This window comes from Astatotilapia calliptera, chromosome 18 (genome assembly GCF_900246225.1).
Source record: "Astatotilapia calliptera chromosome 18, fAstCal1.2, whole genome shotgun sequence".
Lineage (NCBI taxonomy): Eukaryota > Metazoa > Chordata > Actinopteri > Cichliformes > Cichlidae > Astatotilapia > Astatotilapia calliptera.
In genome coordinates, this window is record NC_039319.1 from 5,363,893 (window position 1) to 5,385,804 (window position 21,912).

The 21,912-nt window shown below is 38.9% G+C and overlaps 1 protein-coding gene and 2 long non-coding RNA genes across 6 annotated transcripts; 2 read left to right on the top strand and 1 right to left on the bottom strand.

Moving 5' to 3' along the window:
* On the top strand, positions 1-2,369 carry LOC113011351 (uncharacterized). Its single transcript, XR_003270528.1, has 3 exons — positions 1-31; positions 777-857; positions 1,424-2,369. It is a non-coding gene; the product is annotated as an uncharacterized LOC113011351 (long non-coding RNA).
* Positions 2,370-9,005: 6,636 nt separating this feature from the next.
* On the top strand, positions 9,006-11,843 carry LOC113011349 (uncharacterized). Of its 4 annotated transcripts, none has more exons than XR_003270525.1 (4): positions 9,006-10,080; positions 10,431-10,586; positions 11,037-11,129; positions 11,425-11,843. It is a non-coding gene; the product is annotated as an uncharacterized LOC113011349 (long non-coding RNA). The 4 variants fall into 4 exon arrangements; XR_003270526.1 differs by having other exon boundaries at positions 9,006-9,315; positions 10,015-10,080; positions 10,431-11,129; XR_003270524.1 differs by having other exon boundaries at positions 10,431-11,129.
* A 4,230-nt stretch (positions 11,844-16,073) lies between these two features.
* On the bottom strand, positions 16,074-21,912 carry LOC113011347 (tripartite motif-containing protein 16-like). The gene is made up of 2 exons (XM_026150834.1): positions 21,772-21,912; positions 16,074-18,286 (listed from the first exon to the last, which is right to left on the bottom strand). Exon 2 carries the CDS (start codon positions 18,101-18,103, stop codon positions 16,445-16,447), a length of 1,659 nt encoding a protein of 552 aa, XP_026006619.1. The 5' UTR covers positions 18,104-18,286; positions 21,772-21,912; the 3' UTR covers positions 16,074-16,444.

The following is a 21,912-nucleotide window of genomic DNA, read 5'->3' on the forward strand; positions in this document are numbered from 1 at the left end:
TGTTTTGTCGTGCACATCAGAGAAACCACAGGTAAGTGTCACAGGCTGGGTCTCTGACCCAGCGCTCTGAGTTCATGTTTGTATTTGTCTCATTTTGTTATGTGATTAGTTTTGTGTCATTTCCTATCTGTCTTTAGTTTGGGCAGTTATTGTTTATTGTTCCTCTGGTTTTCTATGTTTTGGGTTCTTGTATTATTCATCACGCATTAGGTTTGTTAAGTTTGTGTTCTCATGTTTTAGTTTTAGTATTTCCTGTTTTATTCTGACAATGTCATGTGTTCTTTGTTCATTGTATTTAGCTTTCCTCTCCTGGTCCTGTCATTAGGTTTATGTCTGTCAGCTGTTTTTCCCCCATGTGTCGCCACTTCCCCTGATCACCTCATGTCTGTATTTAAGCCTTTTGTTTTCTTCATGCCATTGTTGGTTCGTCTGTTTATCTCACCAGAGTTACAGTTATAGTCATAGCCTGTTATTTTTCCACCGCAGTCATAGTTATAGTTTTTTGGTCTTAGTACCTTTAGTGTTTTTGTTTCTTAGTGTTTTGCCTGTTTGCTTTGGTCTCTTGGTTCATTCCCTGCCGTCATCGCAATAAAGGTTCACTTTTCTGTTAATCATTACAATTCCTCGTCATCATCTGCTTTTGGGTCCTGTTTCCACATACATCGGCGCACCCCGCCGTGACAGTAAGACAATCTTATCCAAAAGGTCAGTGTAACAGTATTGTTTTCCACCAGCTTAACCAAACTTCCCACACTAACTGGAATTTCTTTTCCCAGGCAAACATTAAACAGCAGCAGCTGGAAAACTGGAAAACCTAAAGCCAAATAATCAATAAAACATAACAAACTTTTGTATGAGTGAGTATTGATAAACTGAGCAGAATTAAACCCCAGTGAAACCACATAAGTTATATTTTGATCAGTTTCAGGTGTTTGTGCGACTGTGTTAACCATCAGTAAAACCACATATAAATCACACTTCTGTGTTTAACAATTACAACACTTGATGCTGTTTTTCTGATTCAGGATTATGTGTGTGATGAGTTGGCCACACAGTTCTTATCTTTCTGCTTCAGACACACACAAAACTGCCGAGGTTGAAGCTTCAGTCTCTTTCTACCCCAGGTCTCACCACATTTCCAAAATGTAAACTCTGAGTCTCATAAGAAATGTGGTTCAAAAAGATGTGCTGATCTATGAATGCATCCTTACTGAAAGCTAAAGATGTCCAGCAGACAAAAACAGCAGCTGAATGAACAGTTATCATGAGCGAGTGTACAAACACTATCACAGGAAATAACAGAAATAAACTGTAGTTTCCATTTATACCTGTAGTATTTTTTCAGCTCCATGTCATCTTCCAATATGTCAAAATATGATTTCATTGTATCTTAAACAAATACAAACTTCTTTCTTCCCCCCAGAGAGCCAACAGTTTACTATCAGAACTGAGGCTGATCATTAACAGGGAGCAGCAGGTAACAAGGTCATCAGCAGTGGAGGAAAGTATGGAAGTAATACTCAGCTTCATATTTGAAGATACTCGAGTATCTTAGCTGCAGGTCTGGAACAATGGTTTTATTTCCTTTCCCATTGAACATCTCACACAGCCCCTCATCTGTGACCCTTAGCAAACCCACTGGATATCTACCTGCACATAAAGGAGATCAGATCAGTTCCATCTAGACAAGCTGTAACAGGAAAATGCTGCTTACACTTTGATGCATCACTTTCAGTTTGTCATATAAGACAATATATCAGATTGAGGCATTATTTTCCTGCAGTGAGTAAATCTACTTTGTACTTTACTCTTTTCTTTTAGGTAAAGGCTCTAAAAAGTACTTGTACACTGTGGAAATCCCATAAGAACGTCTCCTGAACTCTGAAAAATAACAAAACAAAGACTAAAAGGAGGTCATGGGTGCTGATGATGATGCTGATGATGATGAGGAGGAGTAGCATGCATTTAAAAAGTGACTGATGTCCTAGAATACAACAGAACAGTGTCTCTACAAACTTATGAAAACATGACAGTCTTGCATTAGTTTGTATTCTTATGATTTCAAAAAACGAGGGAAAAATCTCCTTGAAATGCACAATTCCTTTTTGTTATTTCTTAGTGTGTGACGTATTTTATTGGCTTTATGATTGGTGCAAACAGTTTCCTGATTCATAATGGAAATAGAACACGCAGTGATCAGCAGGAGCAGCTTGGAGTCCAGTCTTCTTCACACTGAGGAGGGACATATATGCAGGAACAGTTGTCATAACTGTTACAACCACCAGATGGCGAAAGAGTCCCACTGCAACTTTAAGCCATGAAGGATGTGTCTTGATGTTTGCTTGTGATAAATCTGCTTTATGTGAGTCTTTTTCAGAAAGTAACAGTAATATGTCTGATTATATGTCTTTAATCAGTAAAGTCTCGCTTTGCTAGAAATCAATAAATAAATAAATAATTGTAAACATGCAGCTGTATGTTAGAAGTCAAAGGGTCCTTAAGTCTTCTGTAAATTGACGGGGATCAAATGAAGGACACAAGTATCTGTTCTTACTCTAATAAATGCTGCTTTAATATCCAACAGACTATTTTCCTTCCTCATCAGCAGTAAACAGCTCGACTGCGTCTGTGCATTTGTGTCCTCCATACTTGTTTCCACAGACATCTCAGGCTTGATGCCACGATGCAGTGTAGAAACCTGACAACCCTCTGACTCATGTTCAAATGTTCAAGGACATTTCTCAGGATCATGTATGACCCCTTTTTGACATTTGGACTTTCATTAATAATATTTGTGTTTCTGAGTCATTTTTGTGGAGACTTCTGTCCAACGTAGTGTCCAAATGAAGCCTGAAGCTTTTCTTCACCCTCTTGTCAGATGGTCAGCAACAAAACTCTGTTCCAACCAATGTCTGATAAGAGATGAGACACAGCAGCTGAGCAAATGATCATTTCATGCTGAAGACATCCTCAGACAGAATTAAATACATACATAAACACAGCCTGGTGCCAATAACACAGCTAATGACACTGCTGTATCACTGGCTTTACTGATTAAAGACCATATCTGAAGGAAATCTTTGAACACAACAGAAAGTGACCTTTTAAACCTGCGACACTGATGCTGCATTCAAGGACCATTAAAACATTTGAAAGTACTTAAAATGAAGGTGGTGAGGAGATGTGCTGGATTAATCCCTGGCCAAAGGTATCATTCTTAATTCAGACTACTGGACGAGCTCCATCGGCCTTTTGTGAGGTCTGTTTAAAGTTGACTCAAACAAATTGACAGCAGCTTCCTGCAGTGGACTGTGTGCACAGAAACACATGGTCATATATGCAGCTGTAGCAAGCTTGCAGTCATTTTAAACAGACTTGTTACTCTAATGTCTGTCTCTGTTAGTGCTGCGACAGACTGGTGACCTGTCCAGGTGTACTCTACCTATAATTACTGGGACAGGCCCTAGTCCCCACCCACCCACCAACCCTCCCACTGTGACCCTGAATTAAATATAAAGAAGAAAATGGATCGATAGGCTGACTTTTTTTAAAAAATTGTTCAAGAAATCTGAGCTGTTGCTTTGTCCTTTGATTTTGTGGTATTAATATTAGAGCAACCTTTCTCACAGAATTCCTACAATAAGCCATGTTACCTGAGATTATTCCTGTATTTACCTGAAGGCCCTGACAAATGTGCTGTGTACATGAAGGATGGGAATCAAATCACTACAGTTAAGGAACCTGTTCATATTTATTTGATGAACCAATGATTGTCTATAAGTTTGTGATCCATCTTTGATTACTGATTCCAAGATGGTCTTTACGGAAATCCTGTTTGGCTTTTTAAATTTTATTTCCCTTTTTCAGTTTGCCAGGGCAGCTCTCCACAGTCACTGTCCACATGGGTCAGTGGGAACTAGAAGCACTCTGCTAATGTGTGTGACCAGCAACCTCCAGCATCCACCCAGTCAGCGTTTACCCTGCTGGATATTTGTTTTTGTCTGTGACTGGAGAGTCAGATTTTTTTTGAGGTTGGAGGAACAGCCTCACACTCGCAGAGGTGAGTCAGTTTTCAGAGGTCATCTAAAATCCTCCCACCCTGGTTTTTATGAAGTAGATCTTATTATGTGAAACAATAATATTTCTCTTCCTCTTCCCCCTCTACACATCTGACTTCAGGTACAAGTCTCAGTCATGTCATCTGCAGAAATTCTCGGATGACTCTGCCATTGTGGGTTGTATCAGGGATGGACAGGAGGAGGAGTGCAGGAGTGTGGTGGACAGCTTTGTCGAGTGGTGTGAGCTAAACCACCTACAACTTAACATCACAAAGACAAAAGAACTGATCATGGACTTTAGGAAGCATGCTCCTCCTCCTACCGCAGTCACCATCAGAGGGGGCTGATGTAGAGATCGTTGTAACAGTTGGTGAAATGTTATTATTTGACCACAAGGCGGAGCTCTTGTAATGATAATGTAATTAACGCATTTTATTTTGTATGTTTTATTTTTGTGTTGAGCATGTTAACATTTTCCTTTTTTTGCCTACAGTTAATTTGGTACATGGAAAATAACCGGTTAATTTTGTAAGTATAAGGTAAGGGCAGAGGTCACTTCCTGTTTTGGGAAGTAAGGTCAGAGAAGCTGCTCATGGTGACGGTCTAGCTGTGTGAATGTTAAAGAAGAAATAAGCCCTAAGTTCCAATTACACCGGCTTGTCTACTTGCAGGCCAAAGTGGTATGTTTGTTTATATTTTGTGAATTTTATATTGTAATATGTTTTAATGCTGAAATATAATTTTCTTGTACATTTGTATTCACCAGTTCTACGGTGTACCTGTGTACGTTAAGAGAAGCACAGTAAACATCAGTAAAGAAGAACTCTCGTGTCTCTCGTGTATGTGTACAAGCCGGCATAATCGTGGAGGACTACCGGTACCTGGGGGTACACTTGGACTGTAAACTGGACTGGACCAAGAACACCAATGCTGTCTTTAAAAAAGGGCAGATTCGGCTTTTCCTACTGAGGCGGCTCAGGTCCTTTAATGCTTGCAGGAAAATGCTGACCATGTTCTATCACTCTGTGGTAGAGAGCACTGTGTTCTTTGCAGCTGTGTGCTGGGGCAGTGGGGTGAAGACAGCTGATGCCAACAGACTGAACAAAGTGATTAAAAAGGCTGGTTCTGTCCTGGGTGTCAGACTGGAGACGTCTCCTGAGACTATTACCAATGTTATTCTGTTCCCTTCCAGACCGTGCAATATTACCCAACAGTACCTTATTGAATATTTGTTTCATCCCTCCATCATATGCTGCTACTCCCTTTATTCAATTGCACAATAATATGTCACTTTATAGAATCGCCTGCACTGATAGTTAAGTTATTTATTCTCCAGGATATAGTTATATATATTACTTCGTTAGAGTTATTTGATACTATGTCTTGCACTATCCTACTGTATATTACTGTACACTACTATTCTTATTGTATACATTGTATATCTTATTCATCTGTTCCTCTGTCTCTCCTGCTGCTTTGAGCATGTACATGACAAAAGAATTTCCCTCCGGATAAATAAAGTTATTCTTATTCTTATTTCAGTGACTGCTGCTTATACCACAGGTGAATACACTGTACAGATCCCTGATGGGAGAATCAGCCCTACTTTAGGCATTACCTGTTCCAACAAAGAAGTCTGGTAGATGTTTGTTTATAGTCTGATGATTGGACCACATCCTCAGCATCTCTGAGTTTGTTTCTTGGTTATTATTCATACACAGTAATGTGATGTATGATGATATCTAGTATAATTGGACCAACCTTGTGCTCTTCATTGATGAAAGCTGTTTGAGTCTGAATGTTTGACCTTGTGTATTTTGCGTTCTCTGGGCTTTGCTGACCTCAATCTTTTTAGAGGATCAGAAAACAAAACCAGGATTACTGTAAATGTTTCTTCTCCAGGTGGATGATGATACGACTGTGTGACACAGGATGCCATCTTTAGTCTAGAGGAAGCAAAGCTCAGAAAGAAGTGTGATATTATATGGTACCCACATGTGTGCTGCTGAGGAGGATGTTCAGGGACGCCTGCAACCAAATCCAAGCCTCCTCAGGTTAGTCGTAGTTGCAGAACGCTATAGAAGGACTGAGACAGCTGAGGTTTAAAATGTTTGGTTAAACGGATGAAAAAGAGATTTTCTTCACTATAATGATCACTTTTTGAAAATTTTGGCAATTTCAAGTTTGTCAAATTACTTTGACACCTGAATTGACATGATATGATATCAGAAGATGCTCCACCATGCAACATCTCATTGGCTGTAATTTTGATATATAACACCAAACTGTCCTCTAATCTCCTGTCTGTTCACTGGATTGCTGAAATTAAGAGCTAGTTTGATCAATTTAGATCTAAACGATCCAAACTTGAGCTCTAATGTTTAATAGTAGTAATATTCTAGACCTCTTTAAGTCATTTTCACTATTCGACTGTCCAACCCGCGAACTCCAATAAAAGAACGCAGCCTCACTCAGTGATCACCACAGATGAGCGAGTTCCTGTAACATTCATCATCTGATCCCTGTTGGTCTGTGTGCTTCTGCTTTTGGTAACTATAGTTACCTAACTGTAGTTATCATAACGCAGTCACTATAAACACATGCCAGCCACTTTCTAACTACTGGTTACTGGTTACTTCCTGCCAGTTATTTTAGACCCAACACTGTTTCTTCTTGTTCGCCTCAGTGTTGACGTGTCAAATGTTAAACAGCTGGAAATGAAACTACACCAGTGTACTGTGATGTTTCAGCAACATGTGGCAATCGCTGTTCCTGCCATTCATGGTGACGTCACCAGAGACAGCCCCGCCCATCTCAGGACCTCCCCCTGTCATATGTCTAGTCAGATGTCTATTCATATTAATGTACAGAATTCACCTGCTTGCTGCTACTACTGCACATTCACCCAATGTATATACTATATATATATATAATGTTCTTCCTCTACCCCCCCCCCCCCCCCCCCATTTTTGCACATGTCAAGGAGCGTGTCAGGCTACATTTCACTGTGTGTTATACTTGTATAACTATGCATGTGACAAATAAAGAACCTTGAACCTTGAACCTTGAATGTTGATCATGATGATTATGAAGATGACAGTGAGCACAACTAAGACTGTAAAAATCCACGACCAGGATGTTTAGATGTTTTCTAATTATTAATGAATATTAAGAACCTGTTTGTGTTGTTTATCTTTGTTTTTGTGTCAGTTGTTATTAACAAAATCTCACAAACTCAGACAGTTTACATTCTGTATGTGTTTTCATCTTTACCAGCCACACTTTAACTGCAATTAAGAAAACAAACGTTAGAAACTCTTGACTCAGTGACTTTATAAAATATTTAAATGGTTCAGGTAGAGCCAGCTGTTGAATTCCCGTGAACACTTACCATATTGTACCTGTACAGCATGTTTTTGTATGAGACAGATTTGTAACAGAGGCCTTGCTCTCAGTAAGTTTGAAGTCATTTCCTGATTTGTTTTGTAATCTCTGCTCTTTCTGTATTCTGCTCAGTTTGAATGCTTTGTCAGCAAAACAGATAACAAGTGAACAATTTTGAATAACAAACTGTAGCATGCACTAATATTACACATCTCCAAACAACAATCCACTGAGACCATGAACTCCACTTCTTTGAAGCAATCTTCTTCTTTTTGGCATGAAAAAGAAAGAAGAAACAGCACGAGCTGCTTTGATCGACCAAAAGGAAAAAACAAGATATCTGAGGTGTAATCAGTCAGGTGAAATAATTAAGATATAAACAATAATTCAATGCAATGTCTCAGGTAGCTTAGTCTGTTACAACTGTTGATAAAAACTAAACAAATTAACACAGTGTCGGGGAACTGTTGTGTGGGAACTAGTCGCTTTTATGTCTGCAGTCATTTAACTTCCATCTATTCATTTAACTTAGGGGGAAGAAATGTCAGGTTGGTGCAGGCTGGTTAGGTGCATTTGGTCCTCTGTTGTTGTAATTAGATGAGTTGGTTCACTTTGTGGCTCAGCTGTATGTGGGGTTATATCTTGGGCTGGGTATCGATTTTGATTTCTACGATCATTTTGATTCCAATTCACAAGGTCCCGATTCGATTCAATCACCATTTCGATCCAATTTTGACTCAGCATATGAAGATTACGTGATGCTGCTGAAGTGAAGCAGAGCAAAGGTACAGAGGTTTTACTAGAGACACAGCTAAGCGTTTTGCAATTTGGCATCATTTTAAAAAGTTTAGATTTCTTCAGTATTGAACAACCGAAATGAGGCTTTTTTGTCAGAGGTTATTTCATAAAAACAGCACCTGACAGCGCTGTACACAACGGTAGACTGGTGCATAATAAGCAAGTGAATAATGCAGAGAACAGATTTGAGATGGGAAACTGTTCTTGAAGTACACTGAGAGAGAGAGAGCTGTGCAGGAGGTGTGATTTTACCCTGGTGGAACCAAAACAGCAAAGGTAGGAGGGATTTTATGATGATGTTCATCAAATGTGAAGCAGTTTTGATCTTCTTTGCTGCTCGTTCAGTGAATTTTGGTCAGAGAGTGACAAAACCTGCAGCTTCAGAAAATGTGAGATGTCAGCATTCAGCCCCGACAATGTGTCTGTGTACGTGCCATCGGGTGAACGATCCACGCTTTGTGTTTACATCTTTGTGCTGAATCTGTTTAGCTGCTCTCACTTGCTGTAGGTTGCCTCCTCAAGTGGCCGGTCTCCACCATCACTGCAGTGAAGCCTGTTCATTTAATTAATGTTTGCTAATAAAGTGTTTTCATTCACGGTTCTGTGTTGACAGCCCTGCTATCTAAGGAGTTTCTTTTCTGCAGCTCTACATTTGCAGTTATTTTGTCTAAACTTTGTTTTATGAAACTGACCTTCCTCACCTCTGACCTTTCGCACATACACTCAAAAAAATGAATGAGGTGGATTGTTCAGTGTATATTAATTATTTATTTTCATTTTACTTAAAATATATGTTTTTGTTAAGTTAACATATGTTTTTCTAATCAAGTCTACGTAATTGTGTCTATTATTCAACGTACATAATACTAATGTGTTACTTGATCGCATAACATTTAAGTTAAGTCAATGAGGATCGATATACCTTGTATATCCACAAGGTGGCAGTAATGCAAAAACAGTTGTAATGAAACCGCGCAGAACAAGAAGGTTTCACGGCTTGTGCCTGCTCATGCGCAAGACTTCAAATTTAACTGAAAAAGGCTGTTTTGGCGCCAAGCTGCTGTTTCTTTGAGAGGTAAGACCACTTTTTTCTTTGACTATGTTGTGTAGTATCTATATGTCCAGCATGGTTATATTTTGCGTTTGTCTTACAAGACATGTTATATCGTTTGCGTGCGCTTGTTTTACATTAGTTTTACTGGGTCCTGGACATGCTTATTTTGTGGACTGTGTAAGAAACATTTTTATTGTTTTTTGTTTTATTAAGGGATTAGCTACAGGGGTTCATGGGGTTATTCTTTCAAGGGGTTATTTTTCCATTTGCTTTCTTGGGATTCCTTTTCTGTAATCCGAGAGTCGGAAATATCGAATAGGATAGCAAGGATAGCATAAAGTGACATTTAAAATCCAAAAAGTCAAGGGCGAAAGCCACTGTGACACCATTGTTCTGCTCTATCAGTAATCTGTATTATGTAAAAATGGTCTGTAAATACAGCATGTTTCCTAGCGGAGTTATACATATCAATGTAGTTATAAATTACAGTTTGTGAAAGTACACACTTACTTTTTTTAATAAAATTATTCAAGACATATGAGTGGACAGACAATGGAGGTCGACAGACCTGGTGATAATTGCTTCTATAGAAAGTTAGCACATGGCAGTGTCAATCTCTTGCTTTTCTTCTGAGTAGTATTTTATTTAGTTGTAATTCAAACAATAATTTGCTTCTTGAAATTAAGTAATGAATTTCTTGTTTTACTTTATAAATCTCAGATCCTGCCTTTACCTGCTCCCTCCTATACTGATGTGGTGTATGTGGTACTGCTGAGCTTGTATGTGGTATGTGAACTGTTATACTTTTAAAAACAAAACTGTTTTATAAGTTAAGTTTTCTTTTGTGACCCATCCCATGCCCCTGTTATTTCGTCTCCACATCTGAACCATGGTAAAGGTTGCAGTTCAAGGGCCTGAGGCATGAAATTCTTTTCAGATCAGCTGTGATCAATATTTTTTGGAACTTGATAAATAACAATAAAAGCTGTAATGGCTCCATTAGCATTTTGTGTAAATGTTTGTGTTAAAATTATAGCTTTAATGAGGTCTTTCTACATTAGTTTTAGTTTGTATATGTGTACATATAGTATGTATATTTACAGTACAGTATGTTGTGTTTGTTGACATATTTTCAGGTGGAAGCAGAATATGTGAGGATTACTACTGCTGCACATGTTCCAAGGCTTTTTACACAACTTGACCAATACACTGACCAGCTCATAAAAGTCTTCAAGAAAAAAGGAGGCGTTGCAGGGAAGAAAATTAGACAAACTTTGGCCCCAGCCACACAGGTGCGTTATTCTGTTGGTAGCAAAATATTATGGCTAATAAGATCATTTTCAAATTTAAACAGCTAGTGTATGGTAGCTGCACAGTGCACTTACATTTATATTAAGCAAGACAAAGTTTGGTACTCAAAACGTTGGAAAATTTAAATTACCTAAACATATGTAAAATCTGATCCCTTGATTTAGGTTAAACCAGAAGTGAATGTTTTTATGTTATGTTTTGAATGCAAAAAAGATGATGTATTAGTTTCTTTACCTCCATTATGGACATATATAATGTGGTGGAAACCCTGCCCAACAGGTTAACTATTCATATCCATGTGATGATTAGTTGGTCTTGTGTACATGTCTATCTGTGCAGTGGCTATGTCATTCATTTTGCGTATAATGTGAGTTTCTGTCATCCTAAAGTATTTCTGTTTTCTCTTCCTGTATCTCTGCCACTCTCTACAGAAGGAAACCATTGAAAAGGGGAGGGAGTGTGTCCTCAGGGCACTACCTTTTTACCTGAATGAAGACCCAAGCATCCTCTTCAAAGAATAATTGGTTGGTAATTTTAGTTTTGGTTTAATACAGATAAAAAACTAATTTTGAATAACTAATGTTGTTGCATGTTGTAATGTTGTTGTTGTTGTAATTTGCATGGAACCTGTTTAAATGTTTTGGGAAATCTTGTATACCCAAACTATTTATATTTATCGTTGAATCTGTAGTCTGAAATAGTGGCACACTGGGGTGCATGTTCCTAATATTGTGTTTACGTCATTAAAGGGTAGCTTTGGCCCTTTTTCTTTCTTTTTTTTAAAACTGGATGCCATTTTTCTATGTTTTTGTGTCTAAGCTACAGCTGTTCAGAGGGAGCTGGAACAAATTACCCTTGCTATCTTTACCATCGAAAGAGCTGATGCCAGCACTCCTCCAGCCGATGTGGGTATAACCATCTAGTGTGTCCTGCATGACCTGGAAGACCTGGCCTCTGCATGTGCACTCTTAATGGGTGGGATATATGCACTGAATCTCAGTTAACCTCAAGACTGAAAGCTAAGAGACAATCAAAAGTATTGAGATTTAAAGGATTTAATTGAGAGATGATACTGCACCAGAAATGTTGAAGGGTGGTGTGTATATTAGCGTTCAAGGCATATTGTTATGAGGTGGAAATATGTTCATATTCAGTTTGTGTTACATTGTGTGCATTGTAAAGGTAATTGCAATACATACTAAAAATAAGGGTAAGTTAGGAGGTTGATCTGATATCCCTGTGTTGGTGTTGTTCCCAGATCATCATACTAAATGTTGTTCCAGGATCAACATTGCAAGTGACCAATCAGAATGTTGTGACGTCATACTTTTGCGACTTCGGGAAAAACCGGCGTAAAACAAAAAACTGTACTTAAGCTGCGTGAAACCGCCTCTGTCCGCCGATCAACTGACCCTAACCCTAACCGTAACCCTTTAATAAACAGTAAGCAGAATTGATATTGTCCTTGCAACATTGGAATTTCATAAATGCACAAATGGCTTGGAATAGAATAACGTCACAACAATGTGATTGGTCACTTGCAATGTTGAACCTGGAACAACATTTTCATGATGGTCTGGGAACAACACCAACAGGAGGATATCAGATCATCCAAGTTGGGAATGCAGGATGAATGTATATTTTGTGGACTTTTAAAGACGAACAATTGTTTCCATGTTAAAATGTTTACATCTGAAGTTTTTTGCCCAAACACTGGTAAAATAAATGTTGACAGTGGCGAGTGTTAAATGGTTACTGCTGTGCTGTTGCAAAAAAACTGAACGCTGACAAGCTGTTTTATTGTTAGACCATAATCTTGTCATGTTTTGTTAAAGTTTTATTTGGGATGGTAATGTAATTTTCTTTGATTGCTAATATCAGTGGACTATTTATTATTATTGTTGTTGTTGTTGTTGTTGTTGTTGTTGTTGTTGTTACATAATTTTTTTTTTTTTTAAATTATGGCTGTTGAGGTGGACACTTCACTTTGCATTGTTAAAGGAAAGCACTTCATTGGCATTGTGTTACTGGACTGACCCTAAGCAATCATTGCAAATAGCAACTTTGCTATCCATTTTAGACACTAAAAGAAAAAAAACACTCACAGACCTTACTAGCATCACATGTGCATAACTCAAGTGTCATCTTATCAATGTGTTATGTGATCTTCAATGCGTTTTTTTTTTTCTTCTATTTCTGGTAGATACAGACATTTAATTTAAAGTCTTGATGTTGCATCTGTCTACATACTGTTAATTACTAACCCTAATGAGCTGTTGTGTTTTATTTTGGACTGGGTTTACACAAATGCTCACTGAATGTGTTGGCAATAAAATAAATTTTAAAAAATAAGTTGGATGTACTTAATTCATTTGTGTGGAACCTGTTGACAAAATAGATTTATGTAAAACTAATTAATAAAGCACAAGGTGGCTGAAAATATAATATTTGAATTAATCTAACTTAAATTTAACATTTTACTGCCACAAATAAGAAATGTGTTGAAGTAACTAATCTAAACTATCTAACCTGAAAATATATCATCTATGTTCATACAACATAACTTGATTTAGTTAGTCTTAAATATGTCTTGTTAATCTTAAGTAGTTTTTTTAAATTAGATGAACTAAAGATTTTTGCTTTAAACTAACATAATTCAATTTCGTGGAACCTGTTGACAAAATAATTTTAATTAAAGTCAACGTTTCATTTTTTTGAGTGTAGTGGTCACTACAGTGGACAGCTATTCAAAGGCTGTTTTCTTGTATTTGTGTCAGTGTTGATGATATACTTGCACATAACCACAACACACAGTGTCAAATTCACAAGTTGAAACATATGTTGTCCACCTAAGTGGACATGTAAAAAAAAACTCTTTGAAAACTACGTTTAAAAAACTCAAGTTCAAAAATCTTTTTTTCATGACTAAAGATGAATAAAAATACTCAAGAAAACAATCCTGAGTGAGGTTATCATAATTCATCCATGGTAAATGGCCTGTATTTGTATAGCACTTTACTAGTTCCTAAGGACCCCAAAGCACTTTACACTACATTCAGTCATTCACCCATTCACACACACATTCACACACTGGTGATGGCAGCTACATTGTAGCCACAGCCACCCTGGGGCGCACTGACAGAGGCGAGGCTGCCGGACACTGGCGCCACCAGGCCCTCTGACCACCACCAGTAGACAACGGGTGAAGTGTCTTGCCCAAGGACACAACGACCGAACGGAATCGGAAGGTTTGCTCGAACCGGCAACCTTCCGATTACAAGGCGAACTCCCAACTCTTGAGCCACGATCGCCCCCATCATCCATGAAAGGATTAATAACGAGCCCGTGTGCCTTTTGTAACTGTTACGTTTGCACTGGCTATTGTAACCTCTCCTGGGGTGTAACTTCCTCCCCAGGTGGCGCTGTCAACACCATCTAGTTGCCTTTACCTGTTTTCCACCTTTGTGCCACCACATTTGCATATGTCTCTATCAATTAAGTCTGATTTGAGGTCTGCCATATTTTAAATTCAGCTATTTCTCTCAGAAATTTGGGATCTAAATGACAAATCTGTTATACTGTCACTGTTTAGTGCAAATGACTCATTGGGACATATAAAATTACAAATTTTAAAATTTTTATTAAATCGCATCACCTGATATTGAGTGTCCAAGAATATCAAACCTTTAAAAATTGTTTACGGTCAGAATTTATAAAAACTAATTGTAAGTAAATTCAAACACGTGAGCTTTTCTTTGTGTTGAATATCAACACTTAAGACTGTGAACTTTACTTTAGAACAAACAACAACTGAGTTGAGTTTGCTTTATGTTACATTGTAAATATGTTAGGTTCTGGTGTTTAGTATTAGTTAGGGTTTAGTTGAGATTTAACCTAGTTTATGTTTCTCCTTCGTCTCCTTGTTTGAGTCTCTTTCTGTTTTTTTCCATGTGTTATCTCCTCGTCTGTAGGTTCCCTTTGTGTCTCGCTCCCTCTGTCTCGTGTCAAGCTTGCGTGTCCCAGTTCATGTCTCAATGTTTCCTGTTTTATTGTGGATTCTGTTCCATAATCAGTGTGTTTAGTTGTACTTTCCCTGTGGCGTTCAGGTACATTTGTGTCAGCTGTGTTTCCACTTCCCTCATTACCCTTCTGTGTATTCATGTCCTCTGCCTTCCCCTGTTCTTTTTCAGGTTGTGTGTTTTCTCCATGTCAAGTCACGTCTGGTCACAGCGTTTTATTTCTACTTCTCAGGTTCATGCTCATGTTTTTTTTTCTTCATGTTCCGGTTCAGTTTCATGTTTCAGTCATCATAGTAATTTAGCTGCTCCCAGTTTAGTTTGTAGTTTAGTTTGTCCCAGGACGTTTTGCCTTAATTGTTTTCCATTTTTGACTTCAGCCCAAAAGAAACGGTTCACCTTTTTTACATTTTTTTTTTCTTTGATTTTCTCCTTTGTCTGCGTTTTCGGTCCACGTCATAACACTGTCATTCCAAATGTCTATTGATAACAAGAAAAACTTTTTAGTACACAATCTAGATTTCTCCCCAACTTTAGAATCTGTCGGCTTTGTCTGCTGGTCTGAAGTCAATAAACCACAAGAAAGATGATTTTAGTCATTTTATTTGCATCGTGCAGTTTGACTGTGTCCATTCAATTAAACTTTATTTGTATAGCGTCAAATCACAACAAAAGTCGCCTCAAGGTGCTTTATATTATAAGGCAAACCCTACAATAATACATACAGCGAAAAACCCAACAATCATATGACCTCCTATGAGCAAGCACTGAGGGAACAGTGGGAAGGAAAAACTCCCTTTTAATACGAAGAAACCTCCGGCAGAACCAGGCTCAGGGAGGGGCGGGGCCATCTGCTATGACCAATGACATTCCAACCAATGTCTGATAAGAGATGAGACGCAGCAGCTGAGCAAATGATCATTTCATGCTGAAGACGTCCTCAGACAGAATTAAACACGTACATAAACACAGCCTGGTGCCAATAACACAGCTAATGACACTGCTGTATCACTGGCTTTACTGATTAAAGACCATATCTGAAGGAAATCTTTGAACACAACAGAAAGTGACCTTTTAAACCTGCGACACTGATGCTGCATTCAAGGACCATTAAAAACATTTGAAAGGACTTAAGAACATCAAGAAAATGTGACTTGTTTCTCTGTAATGAAGCTGTTTTAGTGAAGAAAGTTGAAAGGGCACAGAGCGACTGCTGAATCTTCTGCTCTAAACATGAACTCTGAACTTTGTGATGCTTCAGGAGGAAAACTGCTTCAGTTATTCTCTCAGATTAGTTTCATATTTTCTGCATCAGATTTGAGTGAGATCCTGGAATGAAGACAGAAGAAAAGACTTTGTTCAAAGTTTGATTTATAGTCAAACCTTCCAGTTTATTCACACAATAAAACATCAACACAATATATGAATTCATTCATTAAAATCACAGTTTTTCCTCATTTCTTTGATGATTTTGACAAAAACAAACAAACAAACACACACATGGTCTGCCATACTCATAAAGAGAAATGTCGACATTTTTCAATACAAATATTCCAGAAACATTTAGAGGATAGAGAAGTTTACATTTTCATGTGGAGAAATATTTTAGTAAATCAAAATGATGATGAGCAGTGATAGCCTCCATAAACAGTCACAGGAAAGATCTCCTTTAAAAACTCAGAAACATCAAGAGAACAACTAGAAGATGTGGCGGTAACACCCATAATGTTTGACTGACAGCTGATCTCTGTGCAGAAATGATGGAGAGCAAATAAAATGAAACTAAAATACAGATTTAAACCCACAATATGAAAGACTTCAGTCTATTTCACTTTAATCAACTCAGCGGTGGCTCCATAAACATAAATCCTCAGACCAGCATAGAGCGGCTGAGTGAATGTGGTCTGGACTCTGTGGAGGAGAGTCATGGTTTCAGAGACGCTGTAGAAGGACAAAATACCTGCTCTGTGATCCAGGTACACTCCTACTCTGGAGGAACGAGGACCTGAGACAGGAGTTTGGATGTTGTTGTACAAAAATGTAAAACTGTTGTTGTAACACTCTAATGCCCAAGATTTGTCATTATGTCCAAACAAACATCCATTTCCTTTTCTGCTGATATTCTTGTATGCGACTGCTACACGAACTCCTCCCCCTCTCCACTCCACCTCCCAGTAACAACGTCCAGTCAGACTCTCTCTACTCAGGACCTGAGACCTGTCAGTGAATCTGTCTGGATGATCAGAATAAGACTGTTGTTGTTCCACTGCTGTTACTTTTCTGTTCCCCTCTGATAATAACAGCCATTTGTATGCTGTGTTTGGATCCAGTGTGATTTCACATGAATATTTTAAGAATTCAGCTCTGGTCTTTGGCTCTGGTGGATCTGACAGTAAAACATCCACTTCAGTGACTGTCAGTGAGATGTTTGTCCATTCCTCTCTCAGAATGTCCTGTAGTTTATCTCTGACCTCTGACACAGCTGCTGTCACATCCTCAAAGTAGCTCAGAGGACGGATATTGATGCTGGATGAGTCTGTAGACTCACTGAGTGCTGACAGTGAGGGGTAGTTGTGTAGAAACTGGATGTGATCCTCTGTGTGTGAGAGCTGCTTCAGCTCAGCATCTTTCCTCTTCAGCTCAGTGATCTCCTGCTCCAGCTTCTCCTCAAGCTCTTTGACTCGACTCACTTCAGTTTCCTGCTGGGATCTGATCTGCTGCTTCACATCAGAGCTTCTTTTCTGGATGAGATGGATCAGCTCAGTGAAGATCTTCTCACTGTGCTCCACTGTTTGATCAGCAGACTGATTGATGGCCTCCACCTCCTGTTGAAGCAGCTTCACATCTTTCTCTCTGTCCTGGATTCTCTGCTGGATGTTTTGTCGACTCACCTCCAGCTCTCTCTGCCTCTCAGTCCTTTCTGCTGCAGCTGAGACTGTGTCGTGGCCTTTATGTTCATCCACAGAGCAGAGATAACAGATACTCTGCTGATCAGTACGGCAGAACATCTTCATCACCTCATCATGACGAGAGCAGATGTTCTCCTGGAGCTTCTTGGAGGGCTCCACCAGCTTGTGTTTGTCAAATGCAGGACATTCATAATGAAGCTTAACATGTTTCTCACAGTAAGAGACCAAACACATCAGACAGGACTTGAAGGCTTTCATTTTTCTTCCAGTGCAGACATCACAGGCCACATCTTCAGGTCCAGCATAGCAGTGATCAGCAGGAGCAGCTTGGAGTCCAGTCTTCTTCAGCTCCTCCACTAAATCTGCTAACATGGTGCTTTTCTCCAGGACAGGCCTCGCTGTGAAAGTCCTCCGGCACTGAGGGCAGCTGTAGATTTTCTTCTTTTCCTCTTCATCCCAGAAGCTTTTAATACAGTTCATGCAGTAGCTGTGTCCACAGGGAATAGTCACCGGATCCTTCAGTAGATCCAAACAGACTGAACAGCAGAATTTTGTTTGATCCATTTGCTTCATGTGCTGTGCCGTTTCACCGTCTCTCAGTGACTGTCAGACAGTTTCACTTCCTCTGAACAGAAACAACATCTGTGCTCTGAAGGGAAACAGATCTCTGCTCTTGTTCACCTCCTACAGGAAATGAGGCTCACCAGCAACTGCATTTACACCATGTTGTTTAGACCCATCCTGATACAGACACATCTGTGAAGGGAGGCAACAACAAGTCACAAATGCTTATTTCATCAGTGCCAGGGTTTGTTATGTTTGATTTACAATATGCAGCTAAAACTGACCTAGCTAACCTTGTTAACTAGTAACTTAGCCTATATGAAATGCCTTGTGGCGATGATTTAAGTAAGGTAAAACTTTATTGTAGAGCTGGGCTATAGAACGATAACGATATGTATCACGATATAACTTTTTCTCGATAGAAAAATTAAACTATCGTGATAGACCTCGCCGCTCTTGTCCTCTTAAAAAAAAGAAGAAAAAAAGAACAGCCAATCCAAATTAAGTAGTGCAGAGCCGAACCAATCACAGCCGCAGCGTCACGTCACGTGACTTGTTACGTACAGCACAAGTGCCAAGCCGCACATGTGTATTTGTTTGGGAAGCAGCCAGCCACCGTACCGCCCGGGTAATGGAGGAAATGAGTGTGCCGACTAGAAAAATCAACCGAGCGTGACCAAAGGTTACCGAAGAGAAAACAGATGATGGCTCCAATGCCGGAGAGATTGTCGAACGGAAGAGCCATAGAAGTTCCGTAGTGTGAAGGTATTTCGGCTATTTCAAGTCTGACAAAAAACAGAGTAGCGTGCACTGTAAATTGTGCCGAAAGCAAGTCTGGAAATACAATAAACTGGTGCATGCGCTACGTCCACACGTACCCGGGTATTTTTGAAAACGCAGATTTTTCTATGCGTTTGCACCTTTCGTCCACACGTAAACGGCGTTTTTGGTCACTGAAAACGAAGATTTTTGAAAACTCCGTTTTTGCATTTAGGTGTGGACTAGAAAAACGGAGAAAACGCAGCGTCAAAGGATTTTTTGACGTCACACTGCGCGCCACGTTATTGTTTCGGTGAAATGAATTTCTACAATACTGTTAATTCTAATTTCTGCAGTGTTTAAATGCTTACATATACACACAGTTACTGTCCGTCCACACATACGACTCTGTTCTGCTTCTATGCCCCAGCTTTGTTTACTTTTTCCCACCGAGGCTTCTAGACTTCTGATTGGCCAACATTTCTGCACGGTTAGGAATCTAGCTCCACCTGCTGCTTTGGCATGTTCATAGCAGCGTTTTCCTTCATTTCTGCCTTTATGTGTAGATGGGGTTATTTTTTAAAACGAAAACGGAAAATCTCAGTTTTCAAAAATACCCGTGTACGTGTGGACGTAGCCTCAGTCTCTGACTGGAAGCGCTAATTCGTCATTCGGCTTTTGTCAGACTAAAGTAACTGTTAAAACTGTTTGAAAAGCTAAGCTATACAACAAGGAGAGATTGAGAATTTCCTTTTAGTTCTCAGTTTATTTGATATTGACAAAAGTTAGTCAGTTTTGTCTGTTCTTCTGTAAAACAAACTAAGATTTATTTTTAGAATTAATATTTTGTTTCTAAGTGGAATTGACAATTTAGTAGTCTGTTTCGTTTGTTCTATTTTGAAACTTAAACGCTTTAGCGGCTGCCTTTTGTGTAGTTTGCAATATTTGCCTTTATTTATCTGAAAAAGTCTCATGTTCCTTAAGTACATCTACCCTGTTGAACTTATTATGGGAAATAAATATTTAAATAAAAACAAGCTGCTGATTATTTCACATTTTACTTGTGAGCAACGGCACATTTAAATCTTACAAATATAGTTATTTGGCTTATATCGTGATAGATATCGTTATCGCCTGAAATGAAAAAAACATATCGTGATATGAAAAAATCGTATATCGCCCAGCTCTACTTTATTGGTATAGTACATTTTGAGATAATAAAGCGCTCCATGATAACGCTGGTTACACCCTTGCGTACAGGTGTTAAAACTCCAGTCCTTGAGGTCCTGAAACTTTTACATGTGTCGCTGCTCCAACACACCTCAATAAAATTAGATCAATTAGCAAGAGCCCTGACTGCATACTGAGGTGGCAATTCAGCCATTAGATTCATGTTATAGCAGCTCATGAATGAACGTGGCACAATATAAGCATTTTTATTGTTGAAGTACATTTTTTCCCAACACTTTCATTTATTTCAAACTAGAAAATGCATTTTCTGAAGAAACTGCAGTGTGAATGCTGATAACTGAACGTTTTGAGTTGAAATAATTGCTGAATGTTAAGTTAAAAATGTTGAGGTTTAGGGGTTCCCACCTCAGCATGTAGTCAAGACTCTTGCTAATGACCTACTCATTTTATTCAGGTGTGTTGCAGCAGGGACACATGTAAAAGTTTCAGGACTTTGACACCCCTGCCCTTGTGGATTAAACAGGATGAATTTGTTACACTCTTAACTCATCTAAACAAGGCATTTTGTAGAGGGTACAGCAGCCATGGCAGTTTTTCTTGAAACAACTAATCTCACGTGTTGACTTTTTCTCAAAATAAGCATGGGAACAACTGTCTACAATAAATCAAACATATGTTTCACTCATTATGTAAGAATTGTTATACAAATGACCAGTGCCAAGTAGGGCTTGATCATTTTGATCGTCGACTAGTCACCGATTATTTTTGCGATCAGTTGACTGATCAGACCATGCATCCATTGGACGCACAGCTTACTGCACTAGCATGACCCATCCTCCAAATCCGGGGAAAAGGACGACGCATTTGTCGGAGTCTTCGAAATGGACAGCCTTCGTCGCGTCGCTGTAACGTAATCGGCCTACAAATGCGGCCTCCGAAGGATGCCGCCCCTGAATTTGGACAGAGCTACGATGCCGGAGACTGCTTCTTCTTCTTTTGCCTTTAACGGCAGCTGGCATGCTTGAACATGCATTGCTGCCATCTTCTGTTTCAGTCCGTTATTACACTCTTAAATCCTACTGCTTATTCCTGTCTTTCAGGATCTTACAAAGCTTCAAACGACGCGTCGACTATTAAATTAGTGGTTTACGATTTTGATAAACGACGTAATAATGACTAGTCGACTAATCTTGGCAGCCCTAATGCCAAGTGTACTGTGGTGTAAAAAAGTCATTAACTGCATGCTTGCTTCACCTACTTAGCTTTAGTATTTTAATTTCTTAACTGGACATCCAAAGCTTTGCTCACTGCAGCTGTATTGCGCAGTTATGTTACACCCCTGAAAGCAGAGGGGAAATTACGAGTGATTTTCAAGTGATTCTCTCATGCAGTAGTTTAATGCAATGAAAAATGAACATAAGTAATTCACATTGCGTACTGCTCAATGTCACACAGTGGAAAGGGCTAATTAATAACCCAAAAATAACAATTGAGTGCTTACTATTTGTATCTGAACATGTTTCTGTACAAAATAGATAACAATAGAAACGTTTGTAGCTCCTGCCGTTAGCTTAATGGCCATTGTGCAACTGAGGCTCAAAACCGCGGTCTACCCACTAAAAATCTATAATAAAATGTTTCTGAAGCTCACAAAATAACGAAAGACTACCTATAAAATATCTCAACAACGTACAGAGTATAAAATATCATGTTTTGATCACCATTACCTTAAAACACAGAGGAAAGAATGACGAGGGTGATTTTGAGATGCTTCTCTTCTGCAGTAGTTTTGTAATGAGGAGAGAGCGCGCGAAAGCCCCCTGGTAGAGAAAGAAGCCATTACCAATCGATCCCAGAAAAGACTTACT